General features: G+C 36.0%; 1 protein-coding gene across 2 annotated transcripts in view; it reads right to left on the reverse strand.

The window, feature by feature from the left end:
• Window positions 1-1,151: 1,151 nt before the first annotated feature.
• HERPUD2 (HERPUD family member 2) overlaps window positions 1,152-20,654 on the reverse strand; it is a 30,962-nt gene continuing 11,459 nt past the window's right edge. Inside the window, exons 3-9 of one of the 2 annotated variants that reach the window (XM_080818815.1) lie at window positions 20,367-20,444; window positions 16,807-16,920; window positions 15,030-15,184; window positions 6,462-6,584; window positions 3,545-3,868; window positions 2,718-2,835; window positions 1,152-2,013 (exon numbers count right to left, since the gene is read on the reverse strand). In XM_080818815.1, the coding sequence (XP_080674941.1) occupies window positions 1,852-2,013; window positions 2,718-2,835; window positions 3,545-3,868; window positions 6,462-6,584; window positions 15,030-15,184; window positions 16,807-16,920; window positions 20,367-20,444 (1,074 nt within the window). In that variant the 3' untranslated portion in view covers window positions 1,152-1,851. The remainder of the gene's footprint in view (window positions 2,014-2,717; window positions 2,836-3,544; window positions 3,869-6,461; window positions 6,585-15,029; window positions 15,185-16,806; window positions 16,921-20,366; window positions 20,445-20,654) is intronic. The other variant, XM_080818816.1, reaches the window with a different exon arrangement.

The following is a 20,654-nucleotide window of genomic DNA, read 5'->3' on the forward strand; positions in this document are numbered from 1 at the left end:
TAACCTTGAGACTCATTACATCTGTTTTCATATTTATTGCCCATATTTGTATCTGTTACAGACATAATGTTTGTGGGCCCCCCCCCACCAAATTCTTGTTGAAATTCCAGCCCCCAATGTGACAGTATTAGGAGGTAGGGTCTTTGGGAGGTAATTAGGGCATGAGAGCAGAGCTCTCAGGAATAGGGTCAGTGCCCTGTAAGAAGAGATGGGAGAGAGCCCGCTTCTGCTCTGTTCTCTGCCATATGAGAATACAGCAAGATGGTCATCTACAAGCCAAGAAGAGGGCCTTCACCAGACACAGAATCTGCCAGCACCTTGATCTTGGACTTCTTAGCATCAAAAACTGTGAGAAACAAATGTTTGTTGTGTAAGCCACACAGTCCAAACTGACTAGAGAGTATCCTTGCCCATTTCCTTACTGGGACACTGTCTTCTTTAACAAAATTTAAGACTTATTACTATCTTTTTAATCTTTTTTCCCCCTAACTGTTTGCCTTTTAATTATGTATGTCAAAATATTATATACATAGCAACCTTTTCTTTCAGGAATTCTGCCATAAAGGCATTTTGTCACCCCAATATTATAGAAGTATTCACCTATATTTTTTGTTAGTATTTGCATGTTCAATTGCTCATACTGAATCGTGGTATTTTGACTGACATCTATAAACAGAAATCTAATTTCACTTTTCAAAGGGTTAACCAGTTATCCCTTGAAATGTCACTTTCATCATTATAAGTAAACAACTTGGAAAATAATTTGTTTTCTTCATCTTCTATTTTGTTCTCTTATCTAATCATATATTACCAGACCAGTACCACATATAACTTTATAATACATTTCATGTGAGATGAAGTTCTTGCACACTAAATTCTCCCATCCTCATTTGTCCAATTTTAATTTTTAGCTACCCTATGAGAAACTTACTCCTTTTGTATGAAATACTGAAGTGGCTTTCACCGGGATTTTTAAATAGACTATCAGGGTTTCAGACTGAGAACTAAGAGATATCCAACTGGAACACAAAGAGGTGAAAATGACCTGGAAGACTTCAACAACTTTTCCCAACAACTACTGAAATGTACATAGATTTTTACATGTAATGGGTATATTACTGAAGGGTCCAAACAAATATCCCATAAGACAGTTTACCATAATTGACCTTTTATTTTAAAAAATTACAGGGAGCAATTTCCAGCATATTTTATAAAAGTACTGCCTGTATCAAACATTTATATCACTATTAATTCCATTGAAGAGCTGCCTTTTTTTTAAGGTACTAATTCCAATTGATGGGATACACGCCCTTAAAATAGAAAGTTTCCATTATTTATCCAAATGTCAAAATTAAGATTATTGAGAAGTTTATTGCTTTATGGCTGGGCAAGATGCTGCTAGCACATTTTAGGTAAATAATATCCTTTATTAAAAACTATGAGGTCATTCTGTTTAAAACTTTCAGGATAATTCACAGAAAATAGATATATTTATTCAAATTATACACTGAAGGGCTGGGCTATTGGCTATAGACATTTACATGTGAAGCAGCTCTTTAAAGAAATAAGACACACAAATAGATCTGCCTTGATATAATATACATAATTGAAATTAACAAAACCTGGAAGACCAATATTGTTATACTATGTTCTATTAGGATCTTAAAAAAATCACACGTTTAGTAGTCCATTTGTGCTTAAAATATTCATATGCATGAGAAGCTTAAAGAAAAAAACACCTCTGTACATGATGATGAAAAGAAAGTAATAAATTTTTTTGAAATTGCACTGTTATTTAAAACACTTTCCTAAAGTCAAACCCTCCTTTGTAGCTGGCACAGTTTTTCAGGTCTAATTGGCAACCTGGGGAGGCCCCTCTGGTATCAGTGAAGTAAAGAAGGTGGTGATAAAAGACCAAGCTGATGCCATTAATCCAGGCCTTTGAACTGCACTGGCGTCTTCACCTGCATCTTCTCCACTCTCATCTTCAAGCCCATCATCCATAAGACGCTCCTTTCAAACAAAACAAAACAAGAAACATTCTCCTAAGGGATTTGAAGTTAGTATTAACTCATGACAGAAAAAGAAAGAATTAAATCCTTCCCTACAGAAAAGGAATATGAGCATGTAATAAGGAAGTGGTACATATCTGGTCATTAGAAATCTTTGTTAAATCCAAAACTGATAAATTCCTCAGTGTTCAAGTTCAAAAAGATAACTGCCAATTTAATCAAATAAATTCTCATGGTGTGCATAATTTTCTTTCTAGGCTATTTTCAGTAAGAATAATGCTAATTCTTCCTGCTTAACTCTTTTTTGGGTTTTGTTTGTTTGTTTGAGAGAGAAAGCAAGCGAGCATAGGGGAGGAGCAGAGGGAGAGGGAGAGACAATCTTAAGCAGCCTCCCTGCTGAGTGCACAGCCAAACACAGGGATCTATCTCACAACCCTGAGATCATGATGTGGGCCAAAATCAAGATCTGGATGCTTAACCACCTGAGCCACCCAGGCACCCCCTACTTAATCGAATATATGACTGATTCAGTATTATATTCTAAGTTCTCCCAGAAAAAAATCATATAATTTTATATGTTAACTTTTCTTCCCATGCCATTCCACAAAAACTTGTGGAATGCCCCAAGATTCTTTTATCATGTTGGTTTCTTACACTGTGGAGAAACATCTATATTTGAAGTATATGAAAGCCTCATTAGCATACCATTTCTTCAAGTTCTAGGTTGTTTGCATTTTGCCCATCATTGTTAACTTCGGCATTATTGTTGGGAGCCTGTTGCTGACCTCCTTCTTGCCTAAAAGGAAACCATCCAGCTTGGTGTCTGTTCAGTAAAATAAAGAAAAAAGGAAAGAAGTCGCAACTGTTTTTATTTGTAATGCTGTAAAACATTAGTGTCCTACAAAAGAAAAATTATTTCCACTATAAGAGATAAAAAGACCCAATTTCCTACTTAGGGCCAAGAACTGCCTCTCTCAAAGCAATGAGAGCAAAACAGGAATCAACTTAAGTCTAAAAGTCTATCATGGACTTTGCTGGTTCTATGCCAGATATCTTAACAATGAACTTAGCTGTCTTAATGTCCTAACATATTGAAAGTCATAACATCTTTCCTGATATTTTTCAAAATGAAACTCAACTACATTATTTCTTTGCCTCTTGGAGTAAAGGGGGGCAAGAAAAAGTCTACTTGGGAAAAAAAGACTGGCCTATTTCTATAGGTCTTCTTACTGATAACTTTAACTAAAAAAGACTATCCTTATGCAATAGTGCATCAGACACTTCAAGTTCTAAATAATTGATAGAGCAGGTCTAAATGAATTAATTTTTATGAAAGACAGTAAAAAAAAAAAAAAAACTGCTTGAAGACAGTTCTGATAAATGTTCTTATTCTTACTTTTACTCTTACTCTGGAGTCCAAAACTCCTATTCCTTCACTCAAGAGTCATGACAGACTGCTGCATGCCAAATTCTGTCAACAGTTTTAGAAAGTAATTAAAAGAAAGCACAAAAAGTTAACAAGCATCACTCACAAATAAACCAGTAGCATGGCTCCCATTACCATGATAAACCGACTAAAAGAAGAATAGAAGTATACAATGCTAAGGAGAATTGCAGCTCGTGAGAACGTGTACATCCAGTCTAGCCAGTCTCGGTTGAAGTCTTCTTCATTTAGCACTGGACCTCCCTGTGCATTCATTTGAACATTCTCATTCATGGGTCGATTTTCTTGGGCCACTAAGTTTGGAGCTGGTGGGGGCTCTTCGCCAGGAACATGTGCCAGATTTAGAGGCTGTGAAGCAGCAGGCTGAGCTGGGTTGGCATTTGATGTGGCCTGAGCTGAAACTGCAGCTTGGCTGAAATAGTCACCAAAACAAATATTAAAAAGAAAAAAAAAACTGTATCATACTCTATTTTATTTTGCAAAATGTTCTTGGGGAGTCATATGTATTTTTTCATAAACCTAATATGGAACATCACAACTCCAGTACCACATTTCTTAGGTAAGCACGAATCCCAGTAGAAAAGTGGAGCCAAGACTGATGGTAGGAGTGAGCAGCTCAGGAAAGGATGCTCCCTTAGCCTTACAGTCTAAGATGGTAGGGGAGAGGTGGAAGAGAAAGAAGACCATGGTAATCATTATCTTTTCTCTCTTTCATTAAATTACTTTATACGGTAATGACTGAATCTTTTTCCAAATCTTTTCACTAATGGCCCCTTTTGTTTTTCTACATGGGATGACTATCATGGCACCCTCTCCTTTGGAGCCATGTTTTGAAAAATATGTCTAAATATGTACAGTGATCATTACCCTGTGTGGCCATTGTCAGTGATAAATGATATGTATTTATGTTTTAAGATATTAACCAGATCTCAGATAACAACCCCTCAACCCAAATCCTGACTTTTGGGAACTCCACCTGGGAACCCTGGAATAGGTATTCGCACACCAATGAAGACTTGTGATCCTGAAGTTTGCTTATAATTTGACTGCTTGAAAGAATAAATTTTCCCATACGAGGCTCTCAGTAAAATGATAATATATCTGGGATTTCCTTTAAATTATCCAGCACAGGAGGGACAAGTTCTAGAACAAGAATGCCATGGTTTGATAAATGTTGAGGTTGGGTGATAAGTACACAGGGATTCATTTCACTATTCTATCTTTTCACATGCTGAACTTTTTCTACAATAAAATGTTAAAAAATCAAGATAGCAAAATAAAATAAAACAGTAGTTTCCTGGGCTACAAAAGCCTATTTAATTCAGTAAGCTAATACCTTGTATCTGTAGGGAAAGCTTTTTAGTTTCCAAAACACTTTCTACCTCACAGATACTCTGATTCATAGGTGACTTATTTCATTAAAGGAGAGAACTTGAGGCTCAGAAGTTAAATAATGTACAAATATTGTATGATTCAGTAGCAAGCTACAATAAGCCCTACCTTATCTTACAGAGTTCTCAAGAGGTTATAAATAAGACAAGGGGTGTAAAGCATCCAGCATCTGGCAGAGTATAAGCACAAAGCAGGCAGTCCAATGGTAGCTTTTACCACAGCAACAGGTAAGGTACAAATAGCCAGTCTACAGCCAAGGGATCATGCAAGAGAACATGAGGATACAAGGTTCCTAGAGCACATCAGCTTTATGGGGTAAGGTCTGCAGTAAGGTTAAGGATGCAGACTTCACACTGTGGACAAGGGAACCATATTTGGGAGGATGGGGAATGACTGGCTCAATGTTGTATTAAGCACATTAACCGGGCAGCAGCAGGATGAAATATAATGAAGAGTCTGAAAGGAGAAAGAAGAGTTGCAGTAAAGTAAATCCAAACTGAGAAAAGATTTGGGCAAAATATTGAAAGTAAGGTCTAGGGGAAGAACAAAAGTTAGAAACAACATATTAACCCATCTTGGTAAACTGTTGGGTTTAGGGATCACTGAAGGCAGAGTCAAAGCTGATTAAGGTTAAAAGCCTGGAGAATGAGTAAGAAGAGACTGTGTCACTGACGAAGAAGTCAGGAAGGAGAACACATTTAAGAGGATGGTGGTGTCAAATTTGAGACAGCCTGAATTTAGAGGAAAGGCAAATTTCCCTACAGAAATCTCCCAGCAACCAGGATGAAGCACAGGAGATAAAGAATAGGGGTCATCCACAGAAAGCTAGCGACAAAGCCGCAGAAGAAAGAAGTCCAAGAGGACTGGCGCAGGACTGAACCCTGTCTTCCTTACCAGACTGTCCTGAGGTACATGGCAAGTACACCGATATTTGTCTAACTAAACAAGCAATGTTACCATTTAGAAGAAGGAAAAAAATACGCCATCAAGGACACAAGATGAGTGATCAGAAAAACAGAAACAATCAAGAGGATAGCAAAATCAGAGAAACAAGAGAACAGTAAAGAGAAGCTAGAAATGTTAAATGAATGCATAGAGTCCAGAACAGTGAAGGCTGAGAAGCTGTGCTCGGTGCTAAGACGCATGCTGACCAGAAGCAAGACTTATGAAAATGCTGATAGTCCAGAAAGCATATTATTAGCCTTATGTTAACACGAATCTCCCTGACACAGGATTCCCTTTCACTGAGCGTCCTATCTCTTCATGGAGATTCGCTTCCTTCCAGTGAAACTTCCCTCAGTTTTCTCCTCTTAAGTAGATAAAATGTTATATTAAAGAAAGCATCTCAAGGCTGCTAAATGTAATTAAGGGAAAGAGGGAGAAACAAAGAACAGGTTTAGCTGATGTGAACTGGATGTGAACCCTTTTCTCTTAAGCCAAATAATTTAAAAGAAAGTATCTTTTGAAATGTTGGCAAATTCATTCTCACAGTAATTTTTAAAAACCAATAAAATACATCAGTAAATGAAAGCCCAAATCAACTTACCTAGGCTGAGAAAGAAAATAAAGCAAGTAGCACACTAAGCAAAAAAACCGAACTCAAACTAACTTACTACTGCATGTAATACTGATGAGCATACAGCTGTTGCCACCACAGCATCTGCAGGGGGCTGAAAGCAGGATACACTGGGAACCCAGCTGGAATGGCTTGCCCAGGAAGTTGGTTGTCCACATTTCTGCAATAAAGAGATAAAGAAATGTCTTTCCATGCTCTAGAAGTTGAAAACATTTCTCGGAATTTTCATTTCTTAAGTATAAGCCAACCGTGACAAAATATACTAAGTCATACTGAAAAGAGAAATACTTATTTTCAACATTCTTCAAATAAGATTATGGCTTATAGAAGATGACCCAGGCCCCCAAATATATAGAATAACTAACAATTTCAGCCCAATCTTAATAAGAAAATAAAGCAAATCACCCACAAAATGTGTGGCAGGACTGATCATTTTGCTATCCTTTCATTTCAGCAGAAAAGGCTAAAATACTTTTAATTACATTTTAAGTACACTCTCCTTAAGAACCAAAAGCCCTAAAATAAACTTCACAACAAAATATTTTGAGGAATGGGGAACCTACCAAAATGATATTTTATATTAGTAATATTATTAAAAACATAGCATCTATTACCTATAAAATAAAAAACATTATAAAAATCTATAAAATATTTTTTTAGTTAAAAAACCAAGATTGGCAGAACATATGTATACATGCATTCTTAAAGTAGGTTAAATGTCTATTAACTCAATAAAAGTTGTGGAAGGTCATATTTAAGTTCTCTCTGACTCAGTTTCCTCACCTCAAAAATGGGACTAACAATAGAATCTCCCTCATAAGATTGTTAGTCTGTACTCAATAAATGTAGCTATTTTTACTTTTATTGTCCCTTATGCCTAAATCAGAATAAACTCCAAGGTGTGTAATGTGAGATTTGTAGAAATTCATATATATCAAGACAACTACAGGGATAAACATTTGAGTAAATGCAGAATTTGTGTATTTGCTAACTTTCCTTTTCTTCATATTACTTGAATTTTATCTTTAGCTGATATAACCTGGGTCTAACCCAAATGAGACAAGAATCATTACTAAATTCGTGAATTTTTAATATGATATTCAAAAGACTATTAATGTACATACAATTGGCAATAATTAACTTCACTGCTAACAGGATGAACTGGAATAAGGCTTTAAAAAACGGTTTTACAAAATTAAATACCTTTAAAAATGTTCACTTTTACCCAACTTCCCAAGTAATTCTGCTTCTGAGAATTAACTTAAAGAAATACAAAATCTGGAAAAAAATTTCATATCTCTGCCCAACCCAAATGAAATTTTGTTTTAGCAATATTGTTAAAAACATTGCAGCTATTAGCTATAAAATAAAAAATAAACATTATGAAAATCTGTTAAAAAAAAAAGAGGGGGAGAAAGGAGTAAAGGATTAGAAGAGCTTTAAGAAACATCAACCAAATGTAATATCAACCTCTCTGAATACTGATTCAATCAAGACAACTATAAAAAAACATTTGAGATAATCAGGAAAAACTGAAAACAAATAGGGTATTTGATGATATTAAAGAATTTCTGAGTGTTCTACTGGTATTTTGATTAAGATTTTCTTATAGTCCATATCTGTCACAGATACCCAGTATTCACAGATGAAATGAGAGGGTAGCTGGGTTTTGCCTTGAAAATACTTCAGCCCAAAAAAAAAGGAGGAATAAGAGGGAATAAAGAACGGTTAACAGTTGTTGAAATTGGGTGTCAGGTAAATGGGGGTTCGTTATAATATTTTCTATACTTGTGAATGTTTAAAACGTATAAGCAAACTTGGCAAGGAAACTGCTATGATATACCTGTGGGAGGATATCATTATGTAGCACAAGGGCTAACAGCTTTTTTTTCTTTTTCAGACAGATTGTACCAGTTAGTACTATCTGATAAAAACTAAACAACAGAAAAAAAGGGGTGAGGGAAATTCACAGGAACACATGGAAATGGTTGAGTACAACAGAGATCATGACAAAAACCAAGAACTTGAAAGACTGTCATTCACAAACCAATACTTGAGAGCTATACCAAAAGACACCCATTAGTACGTTTTTTAAAGTTAAGGAATAATATGGAGGACATTAGGAGAAGGAAAAGAAAAATGAAGTGGGGTAAATCAGAAGGGGAGATGAACCATAAGACACTGAGGTCTCTGAGAAAAAAACTGAGGGTTTTAGAAGGGAGGGGGTGGAGGGATGAGTGACACCGGTGGTGGGTATTAAGGAGGGCACGTATTGCATGGAGCACTGGGTGTGGTGCATAAACAATGAATCTTGGAACACTGAAAAAAAAACAAAATAAAATTTAAAAAAAATAAAGTTAAGAATTACAAATGAGAGAAGATAAAAGGAACTGGAAACTTCAAAATTCAGGAACAAATTCTTTCCCAAATAATCTGTGAAGTCAGTTCCATTTCCCTTACCACTCCATAGGAAGATGCAGCAACTGCAGGGAATCCCCACCTTTCTCCCAGAATATGCCTTCTCAAGACTTTCCATACTTGTTTTGTTCTACCTGCTAAACTCCCCTTACAATCAGCTCAAACATTAGCACCTATGAAGCCCTCCCCACTCCTCCAAGCAGAGACAGTCACTTCCTTGTCCAGGCCCCTACAAAACTTTTCTCAAGACCATGATAGCACATCAGCAGGTGGTTAATTTGTCTCTCTGACCTATTTCCATTGAGGGCAAGTACATAATTCATCTTCCTGTCTTCGGTGTCTGGCATATAACAAACTACAAGGTAAACTTTTACTGAAAAAAGTCACAAGGTTCTCAAAGAAACAGATTTGCTTACTCAGTCACCAACTCTTAAAATCTGACCAGTAGTTCTGACTAGAATAAAGTTTTAAATGGGAGGGCAGAGAGGAGAGACACCATTATAAATGAAGTCAAAACACAAAGGGCAACCTACTAAAACAAATGACAAAATAGAGTCACTTCAACAAGACTGTTAAGAACACAGACTTTCAAGTGAGATATGGATTCGAATTCTAGTTCTGCTGCTGACCACTTCTGTGAACTTAGACAAGCTCGGAGCCTTTAAGCCCCCTTCTCGTCTATAAATGGAAGAAAACAGTACCTAGACCACAGAGTTTATGTAAAAGTCAATGTATAGCACTGAATTATAGCACGTATAAATGTTTAACACAATGCCTAGCTTATGCTGAGTGCTCTATAAGTATTATTAATATTCTTTTAGATAAAGAACTGTCGGAAATGAAAAACAGCAACACGCCAACAAATATGTATTTCACAAAACAAAACAAAAAGAATGTCTCTATCATGACTCAAATTAAAACGGGAACATTACAATTCATCACACTGGCAAGTACACATTTGTATGGGGTATCAGACACTTAACAACTGTTATTGGGAGAATAAACTGGTACAACTTTACTGCAATTTTGCAATAGTCTTTAAGAGTCTCAAAAAGTTTTAAGAAACACTTTGACCCAACAATTTCCCTTCTTACAAATTATCCTAAAAGAATGACTGCTAACGTGAGTATTTAAGAATATTGAGGGGCACCTGGCTGGCTCAAGTGGGTTAAGCCTCTGCCTTTGGCTCAGGTCATGATCCCGGGGTCCTGGGATCGAGCCCCGCATCGGACTCTCTGCTCAGCGGGGAGCCTGCTTGCCTGCTTCCCCCCTCTCTCTCCTGCCTCTGCTCGCTCGCTCTCTCTCTCTCTGTGTCAAATAAGTAAAAAATCTTTAAAAAAAAAAAAAAAGAATATTGATTGTCGTGAGGTTTAGTAGGAAGAAATTAAACAACCCAAATATTTATGATAGAATATTACCCCAATTATTCACTCTTCTGTAACAGGATTATATATACTCATACTGTCTGGCATATAGTGGCAAAGTGGGCTTACACCAGCTAATATTGACTCACAAAGCTAATTGCTCAAGTTCAGGAATTTTGTGAGCCAACCCTTGGTATCTTGAAATCAGTCATGGTGAAAGTATAAACACCACAGAAATCAGCAAATGCCACAAATTAGTTTATTTGTCCTCCCCGCGGGAAAAGCCAGTTAGTAAGCATTTACCGGTACACCTCTGTTAACTTGGCAATACCTCAATGCTATTGAGCGTGGCCATGTGACTTGTTTTGTCTAAGGGAACGTTAGTGAATGTGACACATGCAGAGGCTGTAAATGTGGCCAGGGGTTAGCTTCCCCTCTTGTGTTCCTGTCATTTGTCAGAAAAAGAACCTGTTCCAGGGAATTTCTAGTCCAAAGAATGAGAAACATGAAACAGACCAGAACTCAACCTATAGCCTGAAGCAGAGCTGTCCCAAGTGACTAACAAGACTCATGAACAAGGAAAATGAAGTGTTTGTTGTAAGCCACTGAGATTTTGAGGTCATTAGGTAGTACAACTAACTAAAGACATTCTTCATCGACCGAAGAGTAAGCAAAGTGGCATATCCACATAATGAAAAATCTTAAAACTTTCTTAAATAAATGGACACCAGATGTTGAGACATACAAAGATAATGCTAGGAACAGAAAATGTACTGTGTGCATCAAAGTAGTCTTCCTGGAAAGAATGCGCTTTGAATTGGGTGGTGAATGGTAAGAATATGATTAGCAAGTGCTAACCAAAGGCTGTTTCAAACAAGAAGTTGGTACAGAAGGCGACTAAGGGGAAGCCAACCAGGATGTTAAACTAAAGCACTACCTAAACTTCAACAACTGGAGAAACTTGTACTTTTTAGATCTTCTCTAAGGAGAACTACACATATGTGGAGGGAGTATTTCAATAAGCTGCTTGGGGCGGGGGGAAGGGGATGTTCATGTTCAAATAATAATACTTGGTCTTTGAACTTCCTGATTAGCTGCAGGGCTTTTATTTTGCTGTTTGGGCACTGCCTCTAATGGTCTTTGTCCCTGTTCTTTATCCCCACTTCCAACTCTACTCCAGAGCTAAATCACCCTAAATGAATATTGAACAAAAGTCTAAAAAACATTGGTGTAAATTTAAGAACTCATCCAGAGTGCTACGTGTCTCAAGACTTTCAATGTGGTAGATCTATATTTGAACTGGAAATATGTCCTGACTAAATTATATTTTTAAGAAAGGTTTACCAAATATATTATTATTTTTATTTAAAAAGTTTACTTAGAAGAGTAAAAGGATATTACAAAAATAATTAGTTATTTCTATGTGATGAGCTATAAGCAATTTTTACTTTTGGAGGGGGGTGCAGAAGGAAAGAGAATCTTAAGCAGAGTCCACACCCAGCACAGAGTCCAACTGTGGGTTCCATCTCACAACCCTAAGATCAGGACCTGAGCTGAAATCAAGAGTCAGACACTTAAATGACCAAGCCACTCAGGCACCCCAGAAATTTTTACAATTTTTACTTAAAAAAAAAAAAGTCAGGGCACCTGCGTGGCTCAGTCAGTTGAACGGCTTCAACTCCAATTGAATTCAATTGAACTGAACTTCAATTCCAGTTGTTGAAGTTTAGGTAGTGCTTTAGTTTAACATCCTGGTTGGCTTCCCCTTAGTCGCCTTCTGTACAAACTTCTTGTTTGAAACAAAAAGTTGAGCTGCCTTCAGCGCAGGTCATGATCCCAGGGTCCTAGGATTGAGCCCCGCTTCGGGCTCCTTGTTCAGCGGAGAGCCTGCTTCTCCCTCTCCCTGCTGCTCTGCCTACTTGTGCTCTCTCTCTGTTCCTCTCTCAAATAAATAAATAAAATCTTTGAAAAAAAAAAAGTCAGTATGGAAGGGTACAATGAGTAGGTTTTGTTAGTATTAGTGGGGGAAAATCCGAGATACAAAACAGTGGGTATTCTATAACCCAATCAGTAATTTTTGGAGTTAAAGTAAATAAATGTGACAAAAGACTGAGTCCAAAAGAGTCAGTCAGGATTTATACATGATGGGCAGCCACTGTGGTGATGTACATGTACTGCTTTGGTCTTCTCACATTTCCTCAACACCTAGCTGTGGGCAAATAATCACTGTATCAGGATTTCTCAAAGTGAGGTTCCCAGAGTATTAAGTTGGCAAATTCCTGAGCACCACCCCAAACCTAGTGATTCAAAATCTCAGGGGAGTAAGGACCAGGATTTAGCAGTTTTAACAAGCTCACTAAAGACTGAGAACACTAACCAACATGGTGATAAAGACATAACTAGTTAAATGTAAGATGTACTGAATTCTGAAAAAGGAATGCAGAGCTTCTATTTTGTTGGTGAGTTCATCAAGGTCAGTAAATTATTGCTCTTGCACATTTAAGACTAAGGCCCATGTTAAAATCACTTAAAGATAGATTTAAAGTCTTCATTAGTAAAAAATTATACCTGTGAGATTAAGTTTAATTATATTCATTATTAAACTGAATAATCTATTAAACTTTCAGTAAATTGCTTTGTATATCACAAAGTACTCTTCCCAAATAATATTTATTTTCTAGCACCTAGTAATGGCATTCATTCATTCAAGTCTATTTGCTGAATCAATGTACAACATTCTCTTGTAAGTATGAATGAATTTGTAAGTAATTGCTAACACATCACTAAACACTTTACATACAAGAACTCTTTTAATCCACATTGGAATCCTGTATGGTAACTACTATAATCTCCAGATCATGAGCAAACTGAAGCAAAGCAGGGAAAAGACTTGCCCAAGCTAGTCAGCAGATAGACTCAAACCAAGGCAGGCTGACTCAAGAATCTGTAGTCACTAAGCTGTACCGCCTTCCTGATTTGAAAACAAACATTATTCATCTGGTATGAGATTCCCTAAGTAAAGCTGTAATATCTTTAAGGATTTTACTGTTCATCATTGCAATACTCATGTTTGGCAAAATAAACACTATTTCTGAATTTTCTGATCTGTTTAATATATTGCTAAGAGCTGAACGCTTTCATCTCATGAAATGAAATTATTAGAGAAGAGAAACTTTTAGAGAAGTTATTAATCTTAGAGAAATTATTAATCTTTTCCCAAGATATCTATGGTATTATTATGAAGACCTGCAACTTATAAGCTTTGTTGTATTACAAAATACATTCAGTGTAAGTATGGGAAAGAGTTAAAAATCTTATATTCTTTTAGGTTTACTATATACATTATACTCTCACTTTCCAGCACTACCACCAAATAAATAAATAAAATCACGGTAAAAATTGAAAGGAACGGCAACTGTCTTATTCTGCAAAAAAAAAAAAAAAAGAGAGAGAGGAAATGAATTACTGTCATAGGATAGAAAATATTTTAAGCTACTATTCCATAATGTAAACTCTGTGAACATTACTTTTTTACAAATAACTACGTTTTGGTATGCAGTAATCATTTTCTAAAAACAAAAATTGTTTCACAGGTGCCTCATAAAAGCCGACCATCAGCCTTATCTAAATACTTAATTTTACAGAAAAAAACTTCACATTCAAGAAATAGAAGACAATGAGTTTTCTTATATTTTGCTATGCACTCACCTTTGTTTTTCAACATTAAGAATAGAGTTTTGCTGTATGCCTTAACTACCTAATGTTTTATGTCAAATATAATTCAATATAAAAGCAAAAGGACTGAATTAAGTCTAAAGCTCTAAGTAAAAAGTATCTGAATGTTTATTCTATCCCTTTTAAAACAGCCATCAATGGCTACTCCTTGGTTATGTCCCTTCTACCACTCTAAGGTCCTAACTACTTCCTTATTTCCAGCCTCACAATCATAGATCTGGAGCACTGCCACACACTGCAGGACCATAGCATGCTATGCAATACAAAACCATCTCACTACCAATATATTACTCATGTTTCCTTTACTTCAAAAGTAACAATAGTACCCCAGTTAAATACCTTGGTTTCACACATAACCCAGGTCCAAACCGTATTCTCCAGGATCCTCTTTGAGCTGTCTGAAGGATGTGCTGTGGCTGTTGGCTGCACTTCCCCCTAGAACTGCCTAATCCAAGAGGCCCATTATCATTGCTAAATATAATGTAGCCATAACAAGCCTCTTGGGTAAACTCCTCTAACACAGACTCTAGATAACATGCAATGGTTAACATATCCTTTTTAATACATCACAGTTGTTACCAAGTCTGGCTGATCAGAAACACCTGTGGAACTTTTTAAAACCAGATTATTGGGCCTTATACTCTTCCATGAGCACCCTCACTCACCTATCAGCTTCCCAGAAAGCTAATTTGAGTAGATCCATTGTGAAACTGACTAAAAAAGAATTTGTTTAGTTACCTAGATCCTGCTATTTGAAGTGTGCTCAAAGCATCAGAACCATCAGCAGCACCTGGGAGCTTGCTGGAAATGCAGAATCTCAGGTTCGTCAGACTTACTGAAACAGACTTGCAGCTTAACAAGATCCCCAGGTGATTAGCACAAAGAGTAAAGACTGAAGAGCACTACCCTAGAGGATTCTGAGGTATGGCTAGCTTTCAAGAGCACCGCTCTACTTAACCCCCTAATTCTCAAAATGTATAAGGAAGAATATGAATAAATTTCCAATATACATTGATTATTGCAGAGGGACTATCCTGAGATTAGGAGTAACAGATTTTTAAGAAGCCCATAACTACTATTTAACTCACCCTTGCATTACATAGGGGAACTGATGACTCTGTGCTGGGTCGGTTTGTGCTTGTGGAAGGGTACGTTGCCTCAATCCTTCTGAGGAAGAACTGGCAGCTAAAGACAAGGTTTCTTGACTGGATGATGGAGTTGTTGATCCTGACTGATCTGAACTCTACAAACAAAAATGTAATTATTTCTTCAAGGAGACTTAATTCATTGCAATCACGAGATTAGAGACACAGTGTTAAAAATGTATTTATGAACTGCAATAAATGAATTTTAGAAATATACAGATTTGAATCTTGGGCCCAACATAACAGGCTGATATTTTAATTCTGATGAGATTAAGAGTTCAGAAAATCAAAAATACATTTTTTATAAAATGAACAACATACCAATCAAGATTTTAAAATTTTCATGTTCTGATGATATTAACTCACAGATTCAATAACCTTAAAAATGTAATGACTTGAAGACCACCCCAATTTGTTGCTGTTTGAAAATAGTTTGTCACACATTTTATATAAATTTAAAACATAATTACATTTGAAATATAAAATAGCTGGACACAATATAATTTTATCATCTTTCCAACTTCATTAAAATTATATTTTACCTGTACTGCCTTCCTATTAACTGGATGTCTTTTGGTATGTCTATATTCCTAACTCCTGTTAAGCAAAAAGTGCCTGCCAAGAAGAGCAGTCTTTTGCAAAATTAACAAAGCTTTCTTTAAGAGGTTATTCCACATAAAGTAGACACCAAGTAGGTGTCTACCTAATCAGTCTAGGGAGTCTGATTCTTAGGGACATAAACTGGTAAAGGCTTCCTTTCTGTCAAAATTTCTCATTAAATGGACCAGCATAATATGTTAGTCATTTTTTTTTAAATTAACAGAAGAAAGGCATAGCCATTTAGCATCACAGCCTAATTTTGCTAAAACTAATTTTTTCTGACCTTATTAGATAACACTTTCAATGACTAGATTTTTAAGACATTCTCAAATCCCACGGCCATCCATCCCCTCCTTCAAGTTTTGGTTAGATTCTTGACAAGAAGGTAAGTATACTTAGCAGTATGTAAGTTCCTTGCCCAAGAGGTTTAAAGCAACCTTCCATTCATCCAATCCTTTTCTCTCACCTCCAAAGGTGTCATATAAAACTTTAGTGGGAAACCAAAAATAATTAAACATAATTTGTCTTTAAAAGTTGTATGAGTATATCTAAGTTGACAAGTTCAACATTTTAAAAATTTCCAAAACAGTTTTGGCAAATGGAAAAATAAGAAGGGAAAAATGAATACCCAAGTCTGAAAGAACTGGGTAGATGAAGTAATTTTTCCTCCTGAAGTTGGAATGTATGTTCAAATCCAGTCATTTTAAAAAAACAAAATTCTTGACCAAGCAATCTACTTCAAGAAGATTTAGCATACTCAAAATTTAAATAATTTAATCTACCTTGAATACAGTATATCAAGTACCTTTAATATTTGTGAAACTTTACTGGTCCTAGATTTTAAACTATGTAATCTTATCATCGCTCTGTTTTCTGAGTATTTTAGCATTTAACCCCTGAAGATTGGATCTTCAATCCCTATAGCAAAAAACTCAAAGCAAAAAAACTCAAGCTTCTAGGGATAACACTATGCACTAGATCTCTAAAAACAAAGTTTAAACGCCTAACTCAAGCTATTCAAAACACAATCTCACAACTCACAAGCTCCAATTGTTCTGTTTTTTTCACTTCCAAGGATAATCAAAAAACTTCAACATTTACTCCTCCCCAGAAAACTCACAGAACTGCTGCTGGATGCCAAAGCTTCATGACTTTCTCTAGTGGTGCTGGATTTTGGAGAACTGGGAGGAGTCCGAGAAGTACATACTAGATGAACCATATGATACTCATCTTGCTAAAATTAAAGAAAATTACATTGAAAGGGTAGTACTGGAAAGTGTATAGTTCAAAAAGTCAGTAGCTAAGCTGAAATATTTAACTCCAATTTTAAATTCTTTTCTAGCGTAGTCATTTTATTAGTAATAAATCGTTGCCATCTGAAGTTATGGTGATTTACTCTTTCAGTATCTGGGGCCCTTCTGAATTCAATATATTCTCCATGCTCTATAGAAAACCATCTAGTCTAACTACAGACTACGCAGTACCTACTATATGAAAAAATTACTTTGTATATCAAGGAGTCTCAAAGTAAGCAGTGCTGTGAAGTTGTATCAATGCAATCTACTTCTTCAACATAAAGATATCTAGCATTTTAATATCAAAACTATATAACAGTCACATTGGAACTTAGGCCTACAAATTTTGAGTAGTGAAAATATTTCCATTACTTGGGACTTTGCAGCCCTATAAAGAAACTCAACTGTACCTACTCTACCTTAATTTTAGCAAGGTGATGTATAGTTTCTTTTATTTTAATTCAAAAATTAGTTTTACCTCTAACAATTATACATAGATTTAAAGTATATATTTGAACTATATTCTGTACATATTCTATGTGTTTCCACATAAACTTATGACTATGGCTAATGGAAAATATTCTAATAAGGATTAGGACTGGCATTTAAGCTTAGTGATTTCATGAGTATATTTATAGTCAGGCATAAAGCTAGTATATATAAGATGGAAAAAGGAGAGAAAATAAAGGAGGGCAGAGAAGAACAAAGGATGGCTCGGCAACTTAAAAAAAGGAAAAAAGAAAAGAAAACAAGAAAATGATAAAGAAAAGGGGACAGAAAGAAAAGAAAGATTCCCATTTGTGAGAAAGAGAAATGCAGCTACCAGAAACTAAGAATGTATCAATGCCTTCCATCAACCTAGAATTGTGCGTAATTCTGAGGTGAATCCAAAAAAGGGTAAGAGTCAACCCCTCACCTAAAGAGGCTCATGACATATCAGAACAACACATTAGAGCACAGTTAGGGAATATATAAAACAGTATTTTGCACAAAACTGAGAAGCATAAATTACAATTGCTTAACAAGTAAACAAGGTTAGAAAGCTAGGGAGAAGACATTCCCAGAGAAAGCATGACATGAACTATGCCTAGGTAGGTAGGTAGAAAGCACACCTGACTTAATGTCCTCGTAGCTTCAGAATACAAAATACTAAAAAGCATCCAAGTATAAGATGTTTATCCTTAGAAACCTAGTTTCAAAGGTCATATTAATCACAATTAATTAATGGTTTTCATTCACCTTTGGAGAATGTTTCTGCAAAACATTTTATAACTAAACTGGTAAAGCTAATGTCAGCATCTACCTGAAAAAAAGTAAAGGGGTACACTGACTTTAACAAAAACGCTTTTAAGATCTATTCAAAATATAAACAGATTGTTCAAAATGTTTCATATAAGGGGCACAACATTCTTTGAGCATTTTTATTTTAACTCTTCTGGACAGAAATCATTTATGGAAGCAAAAACCTTTTTAAAAATATTCAGAGGCACCTGGGTGGCTCAGTCATTAAGCATCTGCCTTCGACTCGGATCATGATCCCAGATCCTGGGATCGCCCTCGCTGGACTTCCTGCTCAGTGGGAAGCCTGCTTCTCCCTCTCCTACTCCCCCTGCTTGTGTTCCCTCTCTTGCTGTCTCTCTCTCTGTCAAATAAACGAATAATTTTTTTAAAAAGTATTCATACGCATAGTCTAACCATCCTTGGATTAAAACTACAAATAAGTGTGTATTTCAAAGAGCATATAGCAGAAACGTTTTTAAGCATAAACACAGGGGGAAGATGAACAGGTGGAGCACACAGGATTTCTAGGGTAGTGAAACTATTCTTCAGGATATTATAATGGTGGATACACGTCATTATTTACTTGGGAAACCCATAAATTGTACCACACCAAGAGTGAACCCTAATGTAAACTACGGACTTTTGATGATAATGCTGTACCACTGTAATACACTGTGTACAATGTCAGTTATAACAAATATACCACTCTGATGTGGAATTTTGTTAGTGGGGTAGCCCAGGCATGTGTAAAAACACGGGGTATATGGGGAATCTCTATACCTTCTGCTCAATTGTGCTGTGAACCTAAAACGACTCCAAAAATTCAAGTCTATCAGGGCACCTGGCTGGGTCATTAGTAAGGTGGTGGCTCTTGATCTCAGGAATTCAAGCCCCACATCGGGCATAGGCTTACTTAAAAAAAAAAAAAAGAGAGAGAGAGAGAGAGAAAGGGGGAAAAAATCTGTTGCAATCTACTATTTTTTTTAAAGATTTTATTTATTTATTTGACAGAGAGAGAGATCACAAGTAGGCAAAGAGGCAGAGAGATCACAAGTAGGCAGAGAGAGAGAGAAGGAAGCAGGCTCCCTGCTGAGCAGAGAGCCCAACTCGGGACTCGATCCCAGGACCGTAAGATCATGACCTGAGCCAAAGGCAGAGGCTTAACCCACTGAGCCACCCAGGCACCCCCACAATCCACTATTTTTGAGGGGGGTCAAGGAAGAGAGGCTGTTAAACCACTTTGGCAAACTAAAACTACCTGATTAAAATGAAAATGACAACAAGAAGTCACAACAGCAAAGCTAAAATTTCAACTATCTAAACAGAAGAAATATACCAGTGTAAGATTTTTTAAAGTTTCCCACAGGTGACCATAAACATAGAGAAGAGGATACAGATCTTCTAAATCAGATTAGGGATATCCAAAAGAACATTAAGAGTGAAGTCAAAGAGTTAGGGCAAAATATAAAAGCTATGTATTTGATTCTGCTATATTCACAAACAAAAAGCAGCACTCAAATGCGGAAAGTTCTACAAGTATAATTCCACAAATGAACATGAGCTAAGAGATGTCATTATAATAACTAGTGTTCAAGCTGATTGTCAAAAAACTACATTGAAATATATTTTAGCTGTTAGCACCAGCATTCAAAGTTTGCCAACTGATCAACCAACTGGACTTCCTTTCATTTCCTGTCCTGAAATTAAACTCCTACCTCAAGCAACTTGTAGTAAAACATCATGCAGTTTGGTCAAGAGATTAAGGGAAAAGAGATTATCAGTGAAAATCCTTCACTACTACTTGAATACTCTACTGATAAGTCAATACTGCTTTCTTATATAACAAATACCTGCACAGAAACATATAATCCTATTTCATATTTAGCTATCAGATAGATATACAAAACTATTACCTAAATGTTTAAACTAGACTCCATCATTATGTTTTTTACTTTCTAATTCATGTTAATCTGTTATGCTACCCAAAAGGGTTGGTTTTTAGTATCTAAAAACTGAACTAGTTGGATATAGATAAAACTTCAGCACGTATCTCTTTTCATACTCTGAATGTATCTGGTATCAAATAGTGGTTAGAAAAGCTTACTTTTCTGAGAATGTCTTTCAGCTGCAGATGATCGGGAAGCAGTCTGCCCGAATACACCAATCTCTGATCCTTCGTCAACTAAGAAATGGGACAAAGAAAATAATTCAACTTTTTCTAATTATACAAATTGGAAGTTGGGAATAACATGCCTAAATATGAGTAAAGTAAAACTCCCTTTAGGCACAGTTAAGCAGAAAACTGACATAATTTAAGAATTTTTTTTTCAAATTCTACTTAAGACATTAAGAGCTCAGCAAATGATAGTCTATAATAAAATATAGATATGCA

This window comes from Martes martes, assembly GCF_963455335.1.
Source record: "Martes martes genome assembly, chromosome: 11".
In the NCBI taxonomy this organism is placed as follows: domain Eukaryota; kingdom Metazoa; phylum Chordata; class Mammalia; order Carnivora; family Mustelidae; genus Martes; species Martes martes.